Source organism: Mastigoproctus giganteus, chromosome 7 (genome assembly GCF_048544385.1).
Source record: "Mastigoproctus giganteus isolate SK-2022 chromosome 7, ASM4854438v1, whole genome shotgun sequence".
Classification (NCBI taxonomy): domain Eukaryota; kingdom Metazoa; phylum Arthropoda; class Arachnida; order Uropygi; family Thelyphonidae; genus Mastigoproctus; species Mastigoproctus giganteus.
In genome coordinates, this window is record NC_143581.1 from 209,631,881 (window position 1) to 209,650,322 (window position 18,442).

The 18,442-nt window shown below is 32.8% G+C and overlaps 1 protein-coding gene across 7 annotated transcripts in view; it reads left to right on the forward strand.

The window, feature by feature from the left end:
* Sms (spermine synthase) overlaps positions 1–17,938 on the forward strand; it is a 163,890-nt gene extending 145,952 nt beyond the window's left edge. For all 7 annotated transcript variants that reach the window (XM_090377410.1, XM_090377411.1, XM_090377412.1 and 4 more), the window contains 4 exons: positions 1,747–1,858; positions 5,559–5,638; positions 6,467–6,582; positions 17,321–17,938. In XM_090377410.1, the coding sequence (XP_090233536.1) occupies positions 1,747–1,858; positions 5,559–5,638; positions 6,467–6,582; positions 17,321–17,354 (342 nt within the window). In that variant the 3' untranslated portion in view covers positions 17,355–17,938. The remainder of the gene's footprint in view (positions 1–1,746; positions 1,859–5,558; positions 5,639–6,466; positions 6,583–17,320) is intronic.
* Positions 17,939–18,442: the final 504 nt, after the last annotated feature.

Sequence of the window (18,442 nt, forward strand, 5' to 3'; positions counted from 1 at the left end):
AATGTAATTGTGATGGAAATAAGACTGCTGATAAGGTCATGAGATTGTAGGAAAAAGCTTTGAGGTAGCATGCAGTGCTTGGATAAGTATAACAATTGGTTCACACACCAAGGGCTAGTGGTACTAAACTGTATAAAAACTTCAAAGCAAATTGTTCCTCTACAAAGGAGTAGGCTTTTCTACATATTTATTACACAATTTGGTTATTTATATGACAGTCCATTTTGTCCCACAAAAAAAAAAAAAAAAAAACCCTGTATGGTTAATACAAAAGTTTCTCTCCACTAAAATAAAAAAACTTGCTGTGCCAAGAGTCTTGCAGTGGTTGATAGGTGAGGAAAGCATTACTGTGCTGTAAAGCAGATGGCAGTACAAAATTCTACCCACTTGTGATAAGAAGCTTCCTAGCAGTTGATGTTAAAACCTCCATGAAATTATGAAGCCTAGAGAAGTCAAACATTCATACTTTATTATTGAGAGTGGGCCTTTCAAAAAAAAAATAAAACTTTGCTTGTACATCCTGCTGAAGAACATGCCTTCCAATACTGGTTTTATTCAACAACTGAATCAAGACATTAACTATAACCCTAAGAAACCACATAAAAAGCCTGGCTGATAAGTTTGAAAGGAGGGAACAATTTGCAGTCAGTGTTTGTCATTGGTACTGTTCATAGTGTTTCTATTTTCTCGGGATGGTATTATATCAAGTGTAACAATGGTGAGAATCATTGGAAGGAAAAACATGGTCCATCAAATGAATATGATAGGAGTATGTTAGAGAATTTGAAGAGGGATAATATTACTATAGCAATGGCAACAGCCCCAACCACCAAAACAAATGAAGTTAAGTGGCAAAAATAAAAAGTTAAAATAATGTTTGTACTGCATTTCAAATGCAGGGCAAACCATGCAAATGAAATTAAATTTTAATAAAGAATTGTTTCCTTTAATATTAATGCTATATCTTCAGCTTTTACTACTTTATATAATATTAAATGTTTTCATTTCAGAAAATTTCTTCTCCAGGCTTATAAATAAAAAACATTCTTATTAGTGTTAGACAAAGCTTAAGTTAATAGATATGTACCATTGGAAATTGACATTTTTGGTGGAATTCATTATTTCAAAACATTATTTCAAATTTAGTATCCTTGAAATTTGTATTAATTATATTTACTGTAATCTTTCATAAAGAAAATTATTAACTACGTTCAGAAGGTTGGCAGCCTTTTTACAGGTGATGTTCTGAATTCACTTTGTAGAATTTTGGTGCTAGGCCTGCTGTGATCTCTAGCACTGTTGGTGAATGATTTCGTTTTTGAAGTAAATTTGGCAAGTAATTTTTTTTTTTTTTTTTTAATGTTGAGAAAACATTTAGTTGCTGGCACATTGGCTTCTGTGACCATAATGCACCTCCCAAAGTTTTTGCATTTTACTCTGATCCAAGCCAGAGGTGGGATGCAAACCCACAACCTTTGGGTTGCCAGACAGGCACTTTACCCACCTGGCTAGCACAGTTGGCCTTCTGTACATTAGTAAATAATGAGTCTGGAATTCAGGGGTGTTTGTGCTGTACTTGTTTTTGGGTAAGCATGTTTGTGCAGAGAGATGTAGTGTTAATGCAATGAATGAAACTGTTCTGATGTATTATTCCCTTCAGTTAATAATTGTTAAAATAAGGTTGGAGGTTCTGTACTTTTCTAAGTATTGTTATTTACTGATATACTGATTTTTCCCTCTTTCTAGATTGTAATTGATGATTGTATGACAAAGATGGAAGAATATATAAATGAAGGAAGAACCTTTGATTTCATATTCAATGACTTAACAGATATCCCTATAGCTACTTCTCCTCAAGGTATTTCACTCAAATGATTTAAATCAAGAGATTAATATAGTATGTACTACCATTTGATTTTATACATCCCACAAAAAACAGATGGGGGCTACAAGAGCTAGAACAACTCAATTCCTATGAGGTGTCACATGAAAAATTAGCATTAAGCAATTATGGGTTCTCACATACCTCAACAAAAGCCATATGTTGTAGTATATGGTTAAAACTATTTCATCAAGCAAACAAGTAAAGGCTGCAACAGCTTTTTTGTTGTATGATCCACCTAAAAAAAAAAACTGTCAAACAGGTCTAGGGTATTAAATGTTATACATACATGATTCACTAATTGTTAATGAAGTCAATCAGTTTTTTATCCAAGGTTATCTTCAGCCATTTTCCCCCCTTAATTTAAGAAAAAAATAGATATCAGAGGGATGGACAGATGAGGTAGATGTTTTGTGACTGATGCTTTTGTCACTAACTATAAAAATAATTTTGATGACATATTGTGGTTTTGACAGCATGTAACTTTTTTTATAGTTATTTCAGTGGTTCATGGCAAGTTACATGTCCAACCTACATTCATTACATGTTCCTCTGCAGTTGTTTTAAGATTTCCAGTTTAACCACTAAAGAGATTGTATTCTGCATATCTCTGGTATACACAACAATGAGTTCCAATTATTGGGGGGGGGGGGATTTGCTCCATGTTGGTTAGAAATATTTTTCTGAAAGTTGTTTAAAGTGGTCAGTGGGTTAGAGCAGGGGCTAAAAGCTAGAGCTACATGCAGAAGTTTGACAAATATTACACAATTTTGATACTTGTTTTGCCAAGTAATATCTTGGCAAGTTTTACTGCTTTGTAATTGACCTGACAAACTGTCTTATCCTGTGGATAAAATAGAATGTGCAAAATATCTATTTCTCCATTAGAGAATAAGTAAGAGACGGTAACACTTCAGTAGACTGAAAAGAACAATTAAATGTTATGGATAATCCATCAATATTAACTTGTTTGAAAGAATTGAACAAGACTTAAAGATAATAACCAATTAAAAACTTCTTTACAGGAAAGATGCAGACTTTGTAGTCTTTACATTTTTTATTTGCATTGCCCATACAGTGTTAAAGAAATCATTTTATTTAGCCAGATCTAACAGTGCAATAAAATACTGTCATTATCAAAATGACTTAAACATAATTGCAATACTTAACTGACGCTTTTCTTAAAAAGGAATAGCCATGTAGCCTCATCCAAAATACCATATGTAAAACAAGAAATTAGAAAAATCACTTAGTAACAAAACGTCTGTTACAAACAGAAATAATCCTCCCATATAACAGTCAATTAGTTTAATTCAAAAATTTATTTTCAACTACTGGCCTCACTTTAATATTTTCATTGTGTAATAATCATATTTTAACAATACATTTAAATGTAATATTTTCCAGACATCAATAACAGGACAATTAACTCAATGTCAACAAGAATGTAAATCACTTTATATTGTCAGCACTACTGTTAATTATGATGCCTCAAAAATATCCAATACCATACAACTGGACTCATCTAGCACATTTAATTCATTTCTCACCAACCAAAAATAACACTAATTAAAGTTACCTTCCAGTTAAGTTAACCACTTCTGAAGTTCTTGCAATAGAATGGTGCAAAAACATTGTTATTAGTCATTAATGCCAAACTCTCCACAATGTTCTCAGCAGTATGGACTATGGAATTTGAATAACATGAGATTATGCATGGTTGAACTGCACCCTGAACTCTCCTTTCTTCCCTACCATTAACAAACCAACTGATGATTCAAAAGTTCCCCATTCAGACTCTTGGTTCAACAGCAATTTTATATAGTAAACCTAGGTGATGAATACTGAGAAAGGTGCATTTTACTCTGCAATGTAATTCAATAGCCACACTTTTTTAATCAATCAGGATGCAGGTGCCCATTAATACATAAGCAGTTGGGAGGAAAGTTCTAGTATTTTAGGTTTCCAGTCTTTTCTTAAACAAAAAAGAAAGTGGAGCAAATTAAAATTGTTTCCTGACAAATTCTGAAAATTGGAAGAGATGAGTTTTGGAATAGGGTACCTCTTTGTCTACTTCAAGCTCCCATTTAAGACTAAAGAAATGCAGGTTAGTGCATTGCATAAAGTCTGTACATATCAATTCAAACAAAGTTGATTACATGGCATATTGTGAATACCTTCACAACAAGTCACCTGTTTGTTATACTTCAAATAAGTAATACTTCCACTAGAGATGACCATTTTCTTATTCTCAAGTGGATACCCAAATGGCTGTTTCAGGACTACTTGGCCCTTCAGCAGATGGGTAGGTACCTAGTCATGACAACTGAGAATCCAGTTGAAGTTAATTCACAATGAGATATTCCAAATGATGTACAGTAGTTTTTAAACTACTGTACCACCATTTGGCATTTTTCTGGATCTTAATATTAAGATCCATATTGGGAATGTTATGTGGGAGAAACAAAACTGTGTCTCAAAGATAGTCTGGGGGAGCACACAAATGCAGACTATGGTAAATCTGCCGTAGCTGAACATTTCTGGGAGAAGCAACATCAAATCTCCCCAGACGAAGCTGTCATCACTGATTAGGCACATAGATTTTGGGACCGCAAGTGGCTCGAGAGCTTACAAATTAGTTCTATTGAGAATAATATAAATAGAGATAGGGCACACTCATTCATCCCCTCTTTGAGGCGGTAATCCTTGGAGGGGATGAATGTTTTTGTCTGAAACACTCCCGAGCCACTTCCGACGGGAACAGTATAAGTTTACGTGAGACGCACTGTGAACCTGCTGGTATTTAATGATGCACCGCAGAATAGAAGTACTGTTGAGAAAGTAGGCAGAAGCCTTTGAAAGCTTCAGTTGGTATTTTAGTGCTTTTAACCTAGTATATTTTATTGTATTTTAAATTTGGTATTTGTATTATCACCTTGTATATCACAGTTGTCTTATTTTAAAATTGCTATCATCAGTAATATGGTAATTTGTTTTGTTTGTAAATAAATTTATTGTAAATATTAAAATTTTAAGAATTTGGTTTTTTGTCTTTCACTTCAATGGTTGGTGAGAAACACTAAAGAATCATAGTATTAACAGATGGTGGCAAGACAGAACTAAGTTTCATGGACATAGAGAACCAGAAATATTCCAGTGGAAAACAAGCAGTTCCCTTTCCTGAACACATTAATAACAATACTAGAAGATAAGATGATCACAAGAGTGTATAGTTTAAATTGCCTATCCCATCCATTCTCTACAAATAGGAGGCAAGATCCTTTCTTTGGAGAGGTCTTAGTCTGCAAAGAGGGATATGACTCAGGAAAAGAACATATATTAAAAAAAAGTGATTGTTATCACACTTCTTAGATGTTCATTTGTAGCTACCACTGCTAAAGTTTTTAATGAAGAATTTTACCATAGAAGGTCCATTCAAAACATCCCCATGCTGTATCTACTGGGAGTGAGCTACCACAAAGAGAAACTACATTATTAAAGTTTCATATTGATACACTTAATTTTTTGTTATGATGGAGTTTATATTTACCATTAAACTGGTGTTAAGTAATAATATTTGTTATAACAATTTATATGTACTTTATTTTTTGGTGAATAGAATTTGTTGATTTAATTGTCACTTTCATTAAAGCATTATTTTAACATCAACTTTAAGGTGAACAGTGGGAATTTGTGAACAAAATTGTGACAATGGCTCTCAAGTTACTACATCCTGATGGTCGATACCTTAATCATGTGAGTATTTCAGGCATCATAATTATTTAATTTCTGCTCGACAATAGTTAAAATAAATAAAGTTTAACTGCATGGATTTAAGAATGAATTAAATTTATTATTTGACTATGGTTTAAGATTAATGGAGAGATTGTCTAAAATAATAATGGAAAAAGGTTGTGCTGTCAATTAAGCTTTAAGTATGAAAAAAAAATTTAAGCAGTGACTTCTTTTGGATGCTATATGAAATCTGATCATAAGTTCAATTATTTTTCTAAAATAAGAGAATTTTTTTATAAGGTATCTTCAAAGTAGGCCCCCCACACACACAATGATATCCTGCATCTTGACATTTTCATTTGGGAAGAATTTCTGAAAATCTGACTGATACAATTGAATTCTGCTATCAGTCTGTTGGATGATTTGGAATATCAAGTTTATCCTTTCAGCTGCATTTTAAGTTAGAGAGATAAACATTGTCCCAATGTTGAGTAAGACAGATACACTAAGGTGATTTTTGGGCCAGAAGTTCTTGGATGGAGAATGCAGTGTTTTTATAGCATTGTTAATTATGGAGAAACCAAAAAAGCAACTTTTAGTGTAAGCATTTCTGCATGAAGATAAATTTTCTATCATATTTGTAAAGGTTACATTTTAATTAATTAAAATTTGAGGTTAGTTTCATATTCATCCACTAAGGTGTTCATGTGCTATTTTTTTTTTTTTTTTAGAGCTTGTCTTTGATGGTTAAAATAAGTTTTTCTTTATTATAATCATCTGCCTTAATACTGTTAATAATTTAACAATAACTGAAAAGGAAAGCTACTAACAAGGTAGTAATTCTTTTAGGCAATAGGAGAAAGCTGTCCAGATGCATTAAAGAAATATGAACAACTCCTTCAGGATCTTCCAACAAAGGTGGAATTCAAAAGTCATTCAGCTTTTGTACCATCTTTTGTAGAAAAGTATCCTTATCATTTTTAGAATTATGGATATTAGAGTTTGACAATAAGAGCTTTATGCTAAGAGTTTATATAAGTATAATGTATTACAAAATTATTACTTGAACATCTCATTGTTAATTCCTTCACAGTGAGTTGCTACACATCACTATGAATAAGAGGTTCCAATGAGATGTTCAAATAATGATGCATGTTGCAAAATATTTTAGATGTGTAAATTGATGCTTTGCATTATTTATCAGTAGTTCTAAATATAGACATCAAAAATTACTCAATTGTAGCAAACAAGCAGTTTTTTCCCTGGTTACCATGCCATTATATTACAATGTTTGCTTCAGTGGCAATAATGAATGTGCCACTTGCCATCTATTTTTGAAGTTTTCATGCAAGGAACTTTGACATCTTTTTAAGCCGGTCCCAACTTAATATCAGAAGTGGAAGGTTTTGATCCCAGATTGGACCTCAGCACCATCTAGGATCAAACTAATTTCACATGCTCTTGGGTTCACTTAATTTTTTTCAGCCATGAAGTTGACAGAATAAGGCTTGTATTTGTTTTTATTGCAAGGCTGTGTTACTAAAGTCTTATTCTTTAGTAGCTTCAATTTATTTTTCTGCCAAATCTCTGGATTTTATGGGGAATGTTGGCTTTTTCCAGCTCTGTTTAACCCCTTCTCCACCCAGCCTTTATACTACAATTTGGTTATAAAGTGTATTTGTTTCATTTCATTAATGAGATGACTGGGTTGTCTACATCAAAAAATAGTAATGTTGGATAATATGAACCATTTTATTGTACATGTTTGATACAAGTCAGTTTTTCAGTAAGATGTAAAATTTCAGAAGATACAACAGGTAATTCAATAAGTATTTATCCTCACCTAGAAACATTGAGTTAGGAATTTGAAAAACTTGGCTGGTAATTTCATCTTTCTCTATGTATCTACCTGCTAGAGCTACACATTTATTTTTCCATCTGTGGAAAATTCTTTAAAAGGCCTCTTAAATACAACTCAATGAGCATAAACTTAGGCTTCATTAATTACCTCAGTCTGAACCAAGAGGTTAGGAGAATAAGTTGGGTGGTCCACTGTGAGCAGGAGCCAGATACCTTCCAGTGATGCTGTTGCCTTTTTGTGTAATTATTAAAAATTGATACTCTGTCCCAGAAGACTAAAGGTGTCATCTGTTCAACAGTCAGCTAACAAAGACTTTTTTGCCAGATTGTTGAAGCTTGTCTTTTGGGGGGGGGGATCATTGAAGATGGATGTTTCAATTGTTTGCCCATTTGTTTTCTTTCTGGGCCATAGTGATATATCCAACATTCTCTTTACAAATCTAACAATTGTGCCAAACATTTTCTTGTGGAACCAATCTGAACTGTCACATTGCTACCTTAGATATGCAGAACTTCTGCATTATGGTACAAAGAGCCATGGTTTAAAGAATTCCACAATACTAGGCTCTGGATGAGATGAGTGTTCCTTCTCTTGGGTCATGGTATTTACTGCTTTGCCTACCTGAACTGTCTTTTCCAGTCTCATGAGTAACCTTTCCTGTATGTAGCTTTCATTTCCTCATGGAATTGTTTTGCTTCTTTGCCTTATCCCTAGTATCTCACATTTACAGTCCACAATTCTGATGCAGTTTTTTTCCTAGTCTGCAATTATTAAACATCTGCTGTAATGTTTTAGCATAGTTTGCTCTGTTCATTACCACCATGACATCTCCATTATTTGCACATAAGGAATCCAAAAATGTTCCTTTTTAGTTTATTTTGTATTTGTTTCTCAATATCTTTCTGGTTTTTGGTCCAAAATTAACACATGCAGAAACAAATTGTAAGGGGAGCCTATACATTTCCAGACACATGCAGCCCATTTGGTTAATTTTCTGCATCAGATTGGACCATGCTGTGCCACACCAGCATGTGGCATGGGTTCTAAAGCATTTCAGTCTAAGAGACTTAACCATTCTTCTAACAAAACATTGCACAGCTGCAACAAAGTTGAAAGAAGAGGACTTTGCCAAATAGCTCTTTGTCAAAGTCCAAAGCAGGGTCCATTGCTTTGCGATTCTCACCACACTGCCTACTGTAGACACAAGTTTTGTCATTTTTTTGACCACAAGACTTTGTTCCATTGTCCAATCACTACTGCATATGTAGTTGCATTTTTTCTGAAAAAAGTGGCTTCAAGTAGGCAGTGGTTTATCAATCCCAATTCCTTCTATCCCTGTGCATGGTATAGGTTGAAATAAGACAAAGTCAGGGCTTGGTTGAATTCTGATTTTATTTGCTGCACACTGAATATCCTATTTTCCCTACAGTCTTCCTTAAGAGTGATGGCTTCTCTTGTTTTGCTGCTGCCACAAGCCTTTGAGATGTGGAAGAACCACTATTTCCAGTCATTAAAAACCTTTGAGATGGATGCTCTTAAGAAACCACTTGTCTTTCACTTAAATCATGGCACCTGCTAAATATGCAGGCATGATAAGACTTTGGAAAAAAAGTCTTATCAATCACTTGTTTTCCCATTCTGGCTTCAGTTAAATAACCTGGGCAGTCTCTTTATACTCAGAGGCAACACATCATTGCCCCATTCCACAGTTTTCTTTGCATCTCTTCTGTCTGACTTTGTCAGTGTGTATATATTGACTGCCAAAAACAGGTTATAGTGAAGTTTTAAATGCCTGGCTACTGAGGCCATGTCTGAGTATAAAGACAATTTCAGCATTATTAAAGAACTGATTGTGTTGACCATGATGTGGTCAAAGGGAAACTTGTGGAATGGTCTTTAGTCAGGACTTTCTTTTCTGTAACAAAAAAAAAAAACCACTATGCCCATCTTCCACAGATCTTTTTACTGAGACTGCTTCTACTAGTAAGCAAAATATCTCAACCTGTGTTTTAATTAGAAATTAACTTTGAAGTAGTTTGTATGTTCTTTCCTTTTCATTAAGTTCATCACATCTTTGTTATACATAGTTTTTTTAGTTCCATTATTTTTAATTAGCTTTTAGTATTTTGCATCAACTAATTTAATTTTTCTTGGTTTGGTTCATTGGACTGATTTTAGCTAACTGGTCTTAAGTTTTTGTTTTGAATTAATTTTAAAATCTCAGTTTATTGAAAAACTTGAGCTTTTGTTGTTGACCACCAAGTGAACATGGTTGTTTATGAGTCTGAAATCTGTTAGAGAAGGTAAAACAACATTGATTTGAGTGGGTAGTTTGTGGCAGTTTGATGGATTCTAACTGTATTCTCTTGGGGGCAATGATTACAAGATTCCTTTTTGGGGAGATGGGACAGCAGGGTTGAATTTAGAAAGATGTGGCCAAACTAGCCTAATCTCATACTAGAAACATAAAAATGTTTTCACCAATTAGTTGTTCCAAGCAAAATTATACTGCTACATATGGAAATAATGAAACAGTTTAAGGCCACTGATAAAGAGGGAGGCTGTATTCATTACTTCCAATTTTCCTGAACAATGCTAAACTAAATGCAAAAAATAGCAAAGGCTTAATTTTTCAGTACTCACCTTGATCAATCTGCAATTATGGTTTGAATGGCAAGGTGACTAGCTTTAAGGTGATTGGTTCTTAAATTAAGGGGTGGGTAAGTAGTAATTATAATGGAAACTGGATTAAAATATGTGCAAGGAATTAGGAGTGCACCAACTCTGTCCTTGGTTGTCATTAAATTGGGATTCTAAATAGTGGATAAGCCAAAATTGTAACAAAGGACTTTCGTTAAAAATGTCTTCAATTGGCGAGTTAAATGAAAAGGGAAGTATTTATGAAGTCTGCACAGTCTAATTTTCATCCCAATGCCTTTGAACTTGCCAGATAGTAAGATAAGATTTTCAAAAATACTTATCAAGCATTTCATTAACAAATTACATATCACCTTTCTACAGAAAGGCCTAAATAACAATGTGATTCTGAAATTCGCCTCTATATTTCCAAATAAAATCAACAAAAAATACTCATGTCAAACTTCCATCACACGAGATGAATAATGGAAAAAATTTAATAAGAAATATCAGCTCCAACACCAGATACATTATTTAAAATTAAGAGAAATATGCAACCTAATACCTGGATCGAATTCACAAACCTCAACAGTATACGTATTAACACTGCCCTTAAAGAGGTTGAACTAAGACATTCTAAAAATGGACAACACTTACCCAGGAAACAAAAATGGCTCCACAAACTTCCTCAGTTAACATTTCTTCTAAAACTTTCACTCCTACTAACTCAAGTTTAGAGCATTGATTCAACTTTGTGATAAAAAGCCATCAATATCCCATAAAAGAAAGTATTATTGAACTTCAAACAGAACTCATTCACCCTGACAAATGGTGCATTTTTCAGACTAACACTATTATTAACTCAAAACTCTTCCCCCCCCCCATCTAATATATCCAAACAACAACTCAATGATATTCATAAACTAAATAAAATCCAACATTATCCAAAAAGCAGACAAAGGAGATGCCATAGTAATTTTAGATAAAGCTACTTATATAAAAAAAAACAAATTCTAGCAGACCAAGACACCTATATAATTCCTATAATATATCCAAATTAAAAAAACAAGCTTGACATTAATCCTTGGAAAACTCCAGTCTAATGAAGAAATCACCCTACATACCTTACAGCAGATTGGCATATGAAACAATGTTCTCCCCATATGTTTGGAATTACCAAACTACATAAACTGGGCCATCCCTTAAGACCAATTATTTCTTTTAGTAAATCCACCTTTGCAAACCTATCCTCATTTTTAGTAAAAATGATCTCCACTCACCAGGTTTTTCAAGTTTAAAGTCTGTAATACCAACCAAGCCTTTGAGAAAATTAAAACCACCATAATTCGCTGACATTCTAGCATTGTTTGATGTCATATCACTATACACCAATGTATGTATACCTTTCAAGCCCTTTGTGGATATTTAACTTCCAACAATAGTCTAACCACACCTCCCTTAAAACAATATTTTAGAACTTGCCTCTTAGACACCAGCCATTTCAGATTTCACCATCAGATCTTCCAACAAATATTCTAGTTACCCATGGGGTTGGGCATTTCTGCTCCCCTTTCTGAAATTTACTTAGCCACAGTTGAAAATAAAATCCTACAACCTTACCCTTCCAAATAAAGTTATACATGTGATATGCCAATGATGTACTTTTAATAGGAGGGAGGGAAAAAAACTAATTGATAACCTTTTTACAAAAAATTCATGACAGGCTTAAATACACTCTAAATAGAAACCAATAAACAAATTAATTTTCTCAATCTCACCATATATAAAACAGGTACTAAACTAGGACCTAAGATCTATAGAAAACATACATAGGGAAATTCCTATATTTTAACATAGAATTCAGCACCTCACAAGATGACCTATCCAATGAGTTACAATATCTCAAAAAAAAATCATAGCCAGAAATTGCCCTCCAAAATTAATCCAGCATACCATTTCCATTGCAAAAAATAATATCAATAACCCTGTAAAACACAAATAGTAAACACATCTTGTCCTTCCTTATCATAGTAATCTTGCAGGACAATTTTGGCAAATATTTTTTCCACTTATAACTGATCACTTTTTAATAAATATAAAGAAACAAATATCCAACAAGTGAAATGAATATTTAATAAAATGTCAACACAATTGTAACACCTGTTACATTGGTACTTTACATGCCCACTCCAACAACCATACTCCCTTAGTTGACTCAGCTATTACCATATTAAAATTAAAAAAAACAGTTACAAAATTTTTACAAATCTAAGCCCTCATAGAATGGTTTCTTCACCACTCCGATCTAAATATTATAAATGTGAAACTCCCCTTCAGTCTTTCTCTGGTTTGGAATCGCACCAATCTGAGATTCCTGCAAGTAACAAAAAGGTTCATCGTGGGATTACAAAATTCTTAAATACCGTACCCGTTCCCTTTTCATTTAACTTAACAAAAGTCCTTTAAGACTTTTGGCTTATCCACTCTTTAGAATCCCAATTTAATGACAACCAAGGACAGAGTTAGTGCACTTCTACTTCCTTGTGCATATTTTAATCCTGTTTCCATTATAACTAATATTTACCCACCCCTTTATTTAAGAACCAGTCATCTTAAAGCTAGTCATCTCTTGCTATTCAAATCATAACAATTGCAGATTGATCAAGGCAAGTACTGAAAAAATTAAGCCCTTGCTATTTTTTGAATTTAGTCCAATAAAACAGTATTTTAAGATATGCTATAACTTCTAAGTGTGCAGTGCTAAACTAAATGGTGTCTTTGGCAGACAAATCTGAGAGCTACTGGAAGCCAGTGATCTCAGAAAGTAGTAAAGGCTTCATTGGCATATGGGAGTCTTGAAAAACTTTGGGCATTTATATATAAAAAAAGTAAGAATGTCAAGAACATTACACAGCCACTTTAAGTTATTCAATTGGTGAAAGGTACCAGCATAAATAGAATGAGGCAGAGTACTGGTAGTGTTTGAAAGCACTTAAGAAGGGTTGAAGTCTATCCATATACAAAATTGTTGAGCACTAAATAAGGTGTTGATTTAGTGAGATGATCAAATACCTACATGCATTATCATTTGTTCTTAATATTTCTGTACTAAAAATTAAAGTTGAGTGATTGGAAATCAGTAGTAAATATTTTAATTTTGTGCAAAAATAAGGAAACATTGAAAATGTAATAATATACCAGTATAGTAGCTCCAGGCTACTACTCTACTTCTGAATCACTTTTTTCATATTCTAGTAAAATGAATTTTACTCAAATATTGAGAACCCCATCTAGGTTACAACAGAATAGTATTAATCTACCCTTTAACTTGTCTAAACAAGGAATAGATATGAAGTGTTTTTTCAAAAACAATTACTGACAAGATCCCAAATTATAGGTGTGGACAGAACACTAAGTTATGAATTGTAAACAAAGCTACCCCGATAGATTCAGAGAATTTGCATAAGTAACTCTGTTCTTGGTGTAATATTTCACCATTTATGACAAGTATAGAGAACACCAGTATTATGAAAGTTACAGTAAACTTACAAATTAAGACTTCAGAAATAACAGCCCACTTAGCAAGACTGTTAGATCCAGCAAAACAAATGGCTCCATATGATAGCATTTACCATCAGTTAAACATTAACTAACAATAAAGTAATGTTTAATTCACATGTAATTAGGAAACTGGCCTTCTCATTGCTCAATATGGTATCACAGAGAAACAGACATTCTGTGTGTGAGTGGCATTTACAGTTCCTGATGTGAATAGACTAAACAAAACCAAATTCAGAGTGATACAACCTTTTTCCTTTGAAGGGCCATTTAAAAAAAACTCACTATTTGAGGGCTTCAGGAACTGGATATTTTCTTACATAATGAAAACTAGAAATTATTTGAAAAATTTTAAATTATATTTATGTTGTTTTGGTAAGTATTTTATTAGTTTAGATACTGCATGTTTTATAAAAAAAACATGCAGATATTCTTCTAGGTTGACAGGCTCCAAAAAAAAAAAAAAAAAAAAAAAATTTGTCGGCATCAACATCACTGCTATATCAGACAGCAAAATACCCTATTACATTTAGGGTATTTTTATCTTGTAGTACACTTTTTCATAGCATTGTAGCTAAGTTTCATTCTAGTTTAGTAGACTAACTTGAACAGGCCTTACCTCCATGTACACTGGCAAATTGAAGCTTTACTATACCATTAAAACTTAGTTCAGCACACATGTTCTTGATTAGTAGAGTTATGAAAAGACTAAAAATTGTATTAATCTTGTTACATTGGCAGAGTAGTCTAAATACATAAGAGACATATACAGGTAACACATTGCAGAGCAGATTAGCATATAATGCTTCTGGCTTTAATAGCTCAGAACTAAGCCTTAATACATAAAAATGAATTACTAAATTAATCTTAAATTTCAATGTTGCAATAACAAATATTCTCACTTGTCCCTATATGCATCCCAACCACACTACACATAATGAAACCACAGATTCTGCAAAATAAAGATATGATTACTTGTCACACCTCCAATGCCAAATATATTGGTCAAACCAATAACAATCTACATATCAAAATGAACTTTGACTGCTCAGACATTAATACCTTCCACAATAAGCCTAGCAAGAAAGCAGGTAATCTTTGAACACTATTGAATTTAGACACTTCCAAAAACAGTATATAAAGCCTATACCCATATATATAGGTTACAACAAATTCAACCAAAATTACATTAAGAATGATTTGTTTGTTTCAAATAGCCAAACTACACAAATCAGAAACAAAATATGGGCCACTGATTCTATAAAATATTAGTTCAATACATACTTTTCAGTATGTAAATTTGGTGCACTCAAAGCCAATAATTGACTTTAGATCAATCACCTTCTTGGAGGCTAGGCAATCTGATTGAGGTGTATAAGGCTTTAAATGGATTGAGCAGGCTCAATGCTGATGATATTCTTCCTTCTTCTGAGGAAAGACAGTTGTAGAATAGATGTGTATAAGTTTGCCTTTAGCCAGCAGGTAGTTTATTGCTGGAACAAGCTTTCAGCTGTTATGGAAGTTGATAGCTTAAATAAGTTCAAGGCAGAACTAGACATTCATTTGGAATGAATGGATCAGTGAAATGGGATGTTTTTTGCTGATGCTGTATAAGCTTTTTCTTCCAACATGTGCCTCTAATGTTATACACTTGTTTTCAAAACAAAAATGGGTAATTTAGATACACAAAATTTATTTAATTATTTGCTACTTATTCATAAATAATCAGATTTAAATACACTAGATCATTTAGCTTAAAAGCAAATAACTGCTACCAACCTTCACAATATCAGCAGTGGACAAGATGTTTTCTTCAGGCCTTTGTGCAGATACATAGGCCCCCAATCAGCCACATAATTGGAGATAAATGTAATCCCAGAGCTTAGAGGTATTTTATCACAAGATTTTAAATTGACCCAATTTATCAATAAATAAACATTCAAAAACACTTATACCACAATTTATTATAATACCATATAAAAATCCTAATACAAACAATATTCCTGTTTAGGCATAACCATATGTGGCTGTTCACAATAAATAAGCAACTTCATTATTACATTTGGCAAATTATTATTATTACAGTTGGCAAAGTGGCATGTAATTAAGCAATTTGTAAAATATTTTATATAAATTAAGAATCTAGCAACATGCAAATACATAGCATCCTTCCCTAATGTAATAAGCAAAAAACTAAATTTTGCATAAAAAATTTAATACAGTAACCTAAAAATTTTCTTTATATACTGTAAACCTAAACAAATCACCTATTGCATTTAGATTCATAACCTCATGTAGAGACAGTTATGCTAAAACTCCAAGTAAAATGCCCTAAAAAGTCACCAAAAGGAATACTAAATAGCCTAAGTATCATAAATAACAATGCACTTATTATAAATGCTATAAAAAATATAACACAAATTCATTGACAGCTTATTCACCAGTATAAGTCTTGACATAAGTTCTCAGCAAACTATACATAGAACATAAAGCCCTAAATCAACCTACTGGGATACTCTAATCAACTTGCATATTTTTAATAATTATATATACACACACACACACACATAACCTCATTGTTCTTACAAGTGAAAGGCATCCCCTATGGGAAGTCCAGCATCCTGTATAATTGCTAACTTTTACCTATATTCAGTGGAGGAGGGGGGAGAGAGAGAAGGGAAAAAACACCACTTCCAGATAACCTATCAATGTTCAGATACATTGATGATCTATTTAACTGTCTACATTTCATGCAAGATTACAGCAGACTATATCCAGAAGAGCTTATACTAGAAAAAAATTAATACCTCAGATGCCATGGAAAATTATTTGGATCCCAAAATAGAAATATTCTACAACACTACAATGTATATAACAAAAGAGATTCATTTAATTTCAATGTGGTCTACCTTACAAACTGGGAAGCCAGTATGTCTAAATCAGTACATGCAAATATCATTCTAGCCCAATGCCCCAGGATTTCAATAAATCCTCAACTTGTGCAGCTAACATTATACAATAAACTGTACCCACCAGCTAGCAACTTAGTTTATTACTTATTGCTATATTTTTATTATAATACTATATAAATCTAAGACCACTTAAGTTCACACAGTCAGCTCAGGGCTGTGCTATAGGAGTGGGCTTGCAATCTCTAACCTCAACCTTGCACCAGACTAATTTATCTTATACTCTGTTCTTATTTCTCCAAAATTATTAGGACAATCTGAGGATGTAGGAGAAACTACCTCTAAATATACTAGAGTTTTGCCTTTGTGGAGTTTGGGTACTGTTGCTCCTACTGCAACAACATTTATCCCACCTTGCCATATTTCTTTTTGCATTAATTTAATAACTGATTGACTTTATAGGCAGTTCTACATATTTTACTGCATCCAACACAGGAGTTGCCATATGGTAATTATCACTGGAGGGCCATTACACAACAGCATTTCCTTAGTGTGAAAAATATTATAATGTAATACTTCACATTACAACAGAAAATTTCCTGTTCTGCCTCATGATCTCAGAGGGCCACGTACCATTTAAATATTCCAATTTTGATCTGTTATTTTGAGTAGAACTGAAAAGCATTGTTTAAAATTATTTAGAGAATAGTTTAAAATTTCCTTGACAGTTTTTTCCAGCTGGGTGTTTTATGAAATTTGGAAGTGCCACTGACACATATGCTTACATCCCTGTGCAAATATTGGAAAAAGCTCTTGTTCCATATAAAATTAGGAATATTTTATTTCAGTGCAATTTTTGCTTTTTTTTTAAATAAAGAGTTTCAGATCATTCTGAATATCAAAAGAATTTCCTTTGCAGTTTGCTGCTGGTGCCTCATACTGAGATGGGCAAATGTTAGCTCTTGTTCCATATATTATGGATAGTTTATATCAGTGCAATTTTAGATAAGATCAAGTTAATGCTTGGTTAAAAAATAATTCTGAATCTTAAAAAAGTAGTAATGTTCTCTGTAGCTAGATGTTTTATGAAATTCAAGAGTCACTGAAGTAAATATGAAAAGAGCCTTTGTTCCATATAGATTGTGAATATTTTATTTCCAAGTGCAATTTAGATTTTTAAATCGAATCCCTAATTTCAGATAATTCTGAATCTCAAGAAGTGTGGTACAGTTAGCATATGGTTGTTAATGTAGAATGATTAATATATTTTTACCAAAGCTAATTGCCAAAGACAAATTTGACTGGCATTGTATCCTTGAGAATTGGACAAAATGTTTCAGATGTGCCATCTTTTATTTCCAGTTATATACTTATTATATAACATAAGTATGTATGTGTATATAAAATAGTTATGTTTAGTGTGCATAATTTTCAGATTTAAGACAATGCAATGGTTTAAAATCTTTGATTTTTTCCTCCCTTCAAATTCATAGTGCTAACTAATAGTACCTTTTCAAAGAATTACCATGACAGTATCAAGTTTTGTGATAAAACTACTGTCCATCTATTGTCTTAAGTTGGTTTCTTGTTAATCTTGGTCTTCCCAAGTTGTATTTAGGAGAGACTTTATATTTCTGCAATCAATGTTTTTATTTTTAACGTGTGAATACATTAGAATGAAGATTCTTTAAATGTACATTTTCCTATTGAAGTACAAGCATGTTGCTACTAGTTGCTTGTACTGTTCAAGAGTTTATATATGTGTGTGTTTGTAATCATGTATATGCTCTTTGGATTACTCAGTTTTAATTTAAAAAACTTTCTGCTATATGTACTTATTGTTCTGTTACATTCCTTTTT